The 7469-nt window shown below is 50.8% G+C and overlaps 1 protein-coding gene across 1 annotated transcript; it reads right to left on the bottom strand.

Annotated features, from left to right (window-relative positions):
• Positions 1 to 5172: 5172 nt before the first annotated feature.
• On the bottom strand, positions 5173 to 6844 carry LOC119309250 (mucin-5AC-like). Its single transcript, XM_037585283.1, has 2 exons — positions 5422 to 6844; positions 5173 to 5288 (listed from the first exon to the last, which is right to left on the bottom strand). Exons 1-2 carry the CDS (start codon positions 6650 to 6652, stop codon positions 5281 to 5283), a joined length of 1239 nt encoding a protein of 412 aa, XP_037441180.1. The 5' UTR covers positions 6653 to 6844; the 3' UTR covers positions 5173 to 5280.
• Positions 6845 to 7469: the final 625 nt, after the last annotated feature.

Here is a 7469-nt window from a genome sequence, read left to right as displayed (position 1 = left end):
GATTTCTGCTACGTTCCCCAACAGTCCCAAAAGTAATATCAAAGTGTATAATAAAGCCCATAATCATTCAAAACAAATAATAAAATAGCATGAATGCTTCATAAATTATAGATACGTTGGAGACGTATCATATCTGCACCTAAATAGACCGGCAAGAGGTCGGCTTCGGTTCGTGCTCCTGTCCTTGACTCGAGTCCGCTCGACAGGATTAGTGCAGTTGCGTCAAAGTCCGGCAAGAGGCCTCGCCGGGAACCTTGCCCGCAAAGGGGTACTAAGGGAAAGTCCTTAAAAACTTCAAAAGCACGCACAGATTCCCGGCATGTTTTATTATTTATTGCGTGAAACAACAAGTATAAATCATACAAAGCGCTGACATGGATGAGGAGATGCATAAATTAAATTCAACTACTACGTATGCCTACATTTCTTGACTTAAAAAGAAAAGTGCTCTGTAATGCCTTTCTTGTCCCTCTCCTCCGAGGGCTAACATTGAGAATAAAGGAGGGCAAAAGGAGCACTTGGGCAGAAGCCTAGCCTGACCCCGTCAGGACCAGAGGGACGCAGCCTAACAAGATCAGCAGAGCGCCACCCCGGTAGGAAGGATGAAGTGAGGGACGGAGAGAGTGGCTAGGCGATGCCCTAGTCACCCCCGCTAGGACCAGCGGGACGCGGCGTGGCAGAAACATCGGCAAGGAACACGAAGCCGGAGTCAATGAGCATGCCGACGTCCAGCTGGAGGTGGTGGTGACGTCTAGGCCCAGCACCCCCAATAAATTGCTCTGCCGGGGTCCGGCTGCAGATGATAGTGTTGTCGACGCCTAGTTGACGGTGATGGAGCGGCCGGTGTTTAGCTGGAGTCCGAGTCGTCATATTCGGACTTGACGACCAGGGGCTCACCGTCATTGTTTTCACCGTCTATGTCCTTCTCGTCGTTGTTGCTCGAGGAGGAGCTTTCATCATCGCTCAAGCTTTCCATGCAGCACCCAAGGCGAGCACCTGAGCGTCCGAAGACCTTGACAGAGAGCATATCAGACTCCACCAATTTGAAGTGGACGACGTGCCCCTCCACAAGGTAGTGGGCGCGGATGAAGGTTTTCCACCCACGCCCGAGGAGCATGACGCAAGGAACTCAACGTTCACCCATACGGCGCCATTGCAGCAGCTGGTCGATCTCCACCACCCTAGCGAAGGGGCGAGGGAGCCGCAGGCGACTGCGGGGAGGATCGTGCAGCTTGACGATGAATTCCAGCACCGTATCCCCCGCGTGGCCTTTTGTTGGGGATGGAGAAGTTGGAGGAGAAATGATGAGTGTGTCGCTACGTTCGCCTCGACCGCACCCCGCAGCCCCACCTTGAGCGCTAGAGCCAACCTCTATAGCCACGGCTGCGGCAGGGACATGATGTTGAGGAAAAGCTCCCGTCGCCATGGTTGAAACACGAGCCCGACCCCTCCCTCTTGCCATGGTGAAGACAGAAACAAGACAGGAGAAGGAGGAGGCGGTGGATGAACATTGCCACCCTCACGCACCTGCTTTTACAGCGGGGACGAGGGGGCTGGCTCTCCACTACTCTGGAGCAACTGCCCCGCTCTGCCAATCCATCCGTCTGCATCCTCGGTTGGCATCTTGCTTCATTAACTGCCCCACTATGACAATCTAAGACGCCGCGTCTTCTGCCAAGGCGCATGTTCCCAAACCCCGCTCGTCCACCACCAACCCCGCGCAATGCACGCTGCGCGCGTGGTGGAAACGACAGGGGTGGTGGATGAACTAAAGGTACAATGGCAGTTACCCGACTCACGGGCGGGCGCCCTAATGGCATCTTATGGGCGTGGACGCCCCTGATCTTTGACGCGAACGATGCGCGTCGTCTGGGCGCTAGAGACGTCAGGATGAGACTGGGGGCTGGCCCAGGTCTAGATTAATGAAGAAGCAAAGAAGACCTCAGCGACACGACATTACTCCCGGCAAGATCGATAGGTGCACATGTGCATTTGATGGGCCTACCCCAACAATGCCCAGCGGCACATATGGACCAGGCTCGGGGGCCCTGTCGGTGCAACAAACATGAGTGTTTGTCGTCCTGACTTAGGCACAGGCGCGCCGCAAATCCTTGTGTCGAGTACCAAGTTTCATGCACAACTAAGCTAGAGAAGCCGCTCTTCGTGAGATCAAGGAGAGCATTAAGAAGACCAAGCATAGAAACAAGGCCCAAATTTCGTAATGGGAGCAAGCAACTCCGACAGGATCGAGACGGCAAATCAAGCCCCGGCAAGACCTTCGAGCATTGGTCTCCCACCAACACCAGCGATCTGCCTCTCTAACTAGCTGGCCGCTGATTAGTGAGGTGTCGAGCCCGCGGGTGCTTAGGTGGACATAACCTGTGCGTGTCAGCCTGCTGGAGGAGTAAATCACCTTTATTGACACCCGTCTTGATGGTGTGTCACACTAATATGAGGCATCTAGATAAGCGGAGCGGCAACCTTGTCGGGATTCTACCTCCACATGAGACCTAGCAGTGCATTTCACTTTGTTCTAACTAGCAGAGTTAGGTATGATAGATCTGTATTAGTCTAATCACCCCTGTAATGACCTTTTTTGCCACTATGGTGACCCCTTGTACTATAAAAGGAGGGCCACGACGACATTAGAGGGGGTTCGAATCTTTGCATCCTGGACACATAGGCATTCGTGTAGCTGCCCTCTTCCCACCTCTTGCCGGGGGAGAGCGCTCTGTGTACTTGTGCTCAACACCACCAATACACCCAAAGGCAGGAGTAGGGTATTACGCCTCCGGGCGGCCCGAACCTGGGTAAAAGTCGTGCGCTCCTCATTGTAGTTGCTCTTTGCGTCGATCGCATCCCCCTGCCGAACCAGCAAAGGGGCGGCACTGCCACGTAGATCGCTGGCTCCATGCCGACATTCTCTAATCAATTATGAGAGATATCGATTTGAGTGGGAGCACAATTAGGTATTAATTTAGTTTAAGCACTCGTGGTTCAGTTAGTAGCTAGCAACTTCTACCCAAAAAAATTCTCAAATTTCACCATGAACAAATTTGTGCCTGCATACTGCAAATTAACATGTTGTTGATTGTGTGTGTAATGATTTTGCAAAGTTAAAGTTATATTATAGTTCAAGTTTTATTCAATACAATGCAATTGTGAAGAACAAATTTAATTGACTATGTTCAATATACATGCTCAAATGCGGCTGTACAGTGGCTACGCACAGCCGCGCGGTCGCCGGCCGATTTTACATCTTGAGAGAATTCCTTATTTAACACCATGTCCACATTTTATGCCTTATTTGACATCGACAAATAATTTCTTCCCTATCTAACAACAACTCTAAAGTTTATGCCTTTCATAACACTTATGTCAATTTTAAGCCTAAATGACACCTGAAAAGACTCTTTTGCCCTCATGTGTTATGTTTGTGTGCGCACGTGTGATATGTTGCGTGTGTTTGCGTATGTGTGTACTACTGCTGCGTGTGTGTGTGTGTGTGCGCGCGCGCGATGGTGTTGCTTGTGAGGTTCTCTCTACTAATTCAATCAATTCGCCATGGATTCGATTACAAGCTCAGAGGAGGAAGGGGAATTACAGCCAGAGGAAGAAGAAGATAAGCTAGCCTATCGGTCGAAGCCGCCGTCCGATCCAAGCCAAGCCCCGTTCTGTTTCCCTCTTCCTGCTATTTGTAGGGCTTCTCCTTGCTACCGGCAGGGCAGGCCAGGCCCAAGGTGAAGGCCCACTATCCAGCCCAACACGGGTTGCTGACAATCCCTCCCCATAAGATTCGACTTGCCCCCAAGTCGATGTTGCATAGTGCCACCGGGATCCCATGGAGTTCGCAAACTTCCTGAACCCAATATTCAGCCTTGTCTGCAAACTGATACTGTGTCGAACGTCCCGGATCACATGTCGCCTGAAGGGTAGAAATACCAGGACCCTGGCAAACATCATGTGTGCTTGCAAGTTTTTCATGTCGCCAAACTGAAATAAAGCAATCACCTAGGTCCCATTGCAGTTGTAACATTTGGACAATGCACTAATACAGTTTATCTGCTGGAACATGTATGAACTCGTTGACTGTGGCAACACCGAAGGATCTGACAGCAACAGAATTAACCCAATCAGGAGCCGCCTCACTTGGATCCCGAGTCTGATGAAAAACTTGTTCGCAATTGCAATGCATATCTGCTTGAGTAAACAACAGCTCCAAGGATTTAGCAAATCCATCCATGCACATAACATTTTCTGCTGGCCGAGGAAAGTGGTTGTTGCTGCTGTAACACCAAGTTGGAATCCATAAGGAAAACTCCCGGGAAGGCCAAGGCTTCTGTTCTATTAGGGAAATTAAATATCTCCCTAACTTCTCAACCTCCAAGGGAAAACAGCAGGCACACGATTGCAACCGAAAGGCTTGCAACAATTTCCACTTATGGCCAATAAGAATGGAAGGTTCAGAATTATGGCCGAGGAGCTCAGCCACACAAGGAAGCCACAAAACCAAGGAGTCAGTGAACATGTAAACTTGGACTGTACTAAAGCGTTTGCTATGGCTGGAGACATGAACTAAATCTTGGAGCCAAGGTCGCTAGGCGATTTGCCAGTCGAAGTGCCCAAGATCCAACAAGATCAAACCAGAACAAGAGAACCCAAGGAACCAGAAATATTCATCTCCATGGAACTCCTTCACGGCAAACAAGGCACTAGTAATTCTTGCACTGATAATGTGACCTTCTAGCATGTTATCTCCAGGACACAAATAGTAAGGTTCCTTTAATAAGAATGATGCAATCTTCAGCATAAGCCCAGAAGACCAAGATTTCAGTTCAACAGAGCACCATCTCGTAGTGTGATCAACTTTAACTATAGGACAAGGAAACCTCTCATGGTCAGACCACCACCAACTGCAAGAATTCTTCTGTCCATGATCAGATGTTTCCTGAGCATCAAGCATGCTTGAACAAGGATAGAAAGCACATGTAAACAAAGCAACGATCCACGGAAAATGCTTAGGCGCATCGAGGAAAATAGCTGGGGATAATGAAGTGTGTCTACCACTGCTGTGCAACACCAGTACATATATTGTGGCAAGCTGAAAAGTTCTTTCAGAGAGAAACATTACCAAGAAATCCATGGCTTCAGTAGTATACAGAGAGCAGATTGATTGCAATTCCATAGCCTCAACGGCTGATTGCACTATATAATCTCCACTCTCCGTGAACTCCAACTTGCTCAAAAATTGTTCAAGCGCTAATATCCTCATAAACTCAACTAGTTCCCTGAGTGTAGTACCACCATCAGAATATTCCCAAGCAAGTCCCCAAGCAATCTCCCATTGAAAAAATTCAGAAGTAGATGGAAAAACACAGTCAGGCACAGAACCATTCCAGGGTCTAGCTAATAACACCATACCTTGTTCCTCCCTTGGTACAACAACCACATTGTCCAGATTCAGCAGAGTACTTACTGAAGATGATTCCAGCTCAGCTAACATAAAGTGAATTGATACTAGAGCCTTGTCCTCGGATGGTGACCAGGGTGCTAGGCGGAATGTCTGCCCTTGTTGCTTGATGCGTGAAGTCATATCTAGTGTGTGCACAAGTATGATTACTTCTGTGTTGTCGCTGAAGCTTTTTGTCGAACGCCTTGTGGGTGCTGATGTGTGAAAACCGCGGTCGATGAACAACTGCATGGAGTGGGTGGGCAAGCCCTCTGACGGTGCTGAAGTGGTCAGAGGCATGTCCTCCATGGCCATGAACACCTCCATGCCATAAGTGTCATCAGTGTCAAGGGTGTCCTCATGCACAGGGACGGTGGAAACGATCGATGGCTGCACCTGGGCCTGCACCGTGAGCTCCAGACTGAGCGTTGATGTTGCTGCTGGCTCTAGTACACGCGGCGTGGCACAAGTAGTAGAGAACGCAGGAGATGAAGGGCGGATGTTGCTTGCAGAGCATTCAGCCGAACAGGTGAGGGGCGGCATCCTGACTTGCTCGAGGACGATCCATGGTTCGAGGGCCGGACTTGGCGAGTCTTCCGAAGACGAGCCGATGGATGTATGCATAGTCCCCGTAGACATGGACTCGGCCGTAGGGTCTTCGCGGTCGGAATTGTGGCCGAGGCCCATGGTGGACGGGGCCGACGACGTCGCTGCGCCCACGGAGGCCGCGACCCAACAGGCCGTGGACGAGGTGTTGCGCGTAGGTGTTGGGGTGGCCGCGGTGATGACATCCGAAGGATTCGAGGCTGGTGTCGTGGAACCGCCGACGAGGTGGTCGATGTTGCGCTTGAGGCTGAGGTCAACGCTGACAGCAGGTGCTGTCGGGGCAGTCGCGGTCACAGCTTGGACTCGGGGCGATGTAGAGTCCGGTGCCGCCACGGATGGAGCGGAGACCATGGCCGGTGTGGAGGTGTTCGCGGTCGTCGCTGCTAGCACGGCGGTCGCAGCCCAATTGGTGGTGGGGGCCTCACTCGCAGCGGGTGTCGTCGGAGCAGTGGCGGCCATGGCCTTCTGCAGCCTCGCATTGGACTCGGCGAAACTCCAGTCCAGATCGCAGGCTAGCTGGGCCCTGAGAATCTCATAGGTCGCCCGACTCTCCGGCGAGAGGCTCGCCAGGAGCTCCGTTCGCTGTCGTGACTCCATGGAATGGATTGAGAAAAAAAATTGGGTGTATTTTTGAGACAGAATCGAACGGCTCTGATATCAATTGTGAGGCTCTCTCTACTAATTCAGTCAATTCGTCATGGATTCGATTACAAGCTCAGAGGAGGAAGGGGAATTACAGCCAGAGAAAGAAGAAGATAAGCTAGCCTATCGGTCGAAGCCGCCGTCCGATCCAAGCCAAGCCCCGTTCTGTTTCCCTCTTCCTGCTATTTGTAGGGCTTCTCCTTTGCTACCGGTAGGGCAGGCCAGGCCCAAGGTGAGGGCCCACTATCCAGCCCAACACGGGTTGCTGACACTGCTGTGTGTGTGTTTGCTACTGTGTGCACGTGTTTGTGTGTGTGCGCGTGCGTGCTGCTGCTGCGTGTGTGCGTGTGCTGCCGGTGCGTGTGTGTTTGCTATTGCATGTGTACGCGTGTGTGTGCGTTGTTGCGTACTTTCTCCGTTCCTAAATATAAGTCTTTTTAAAGCTTCCACTATGGACTACATACGGAACAAAATGAATGAATCTACACTCTAAAATATGTCTATATACATCTGTATGTAGTTTGTAGTGAAATCTCTAAAAAAGACTTGCATTTAGGAACGTAGGGAGTACATCCGTGCTGCATGCATCCTTGATGTTGTGTGTGTGTTGTGCGCGTGTGTGCTACGAATGGGTGCGTGTGTGCTGCTGCCTAGTGTGTTGTGTGTGTGCGCTGTTGCGTGTGAATGTGTTGCATGTGTGTGTGTGTGCTACTGTGTGTGTTGATGCTTTTGTATGTGCTGCTGCACATGTGCACTATTGCCCTACACACAC

Source organism: Triticum dicoccoides, chromosome 5B (assembly GCF_002162155.2).
Source record: "Triticum dicoccoides isolate Atlit2015 ecotype Zavitan chromosome 5B, WEW_v2.0, whole genome shotgun sequence".
Lineage (NCBI taxonomy): Eukaryota > Viridiplantae > Streptophyta > Magnoliopsida > Poales > Poaceae > Triticum > Triticum dicoccoides.
This window is presented reverse-complemented; position numbering and strand designations above follow the sequence as displayed.

What these genes read in the sequence shown, in the direction of transcription:
- LOC119309250 (XM_037585283.1), bottom strand. Translation starts at nt 6,652, where the DNA reads ATGGAGTCACGACAGCGAACGGAGCTCCTGGCGAGCCTCTCGCCGGAG.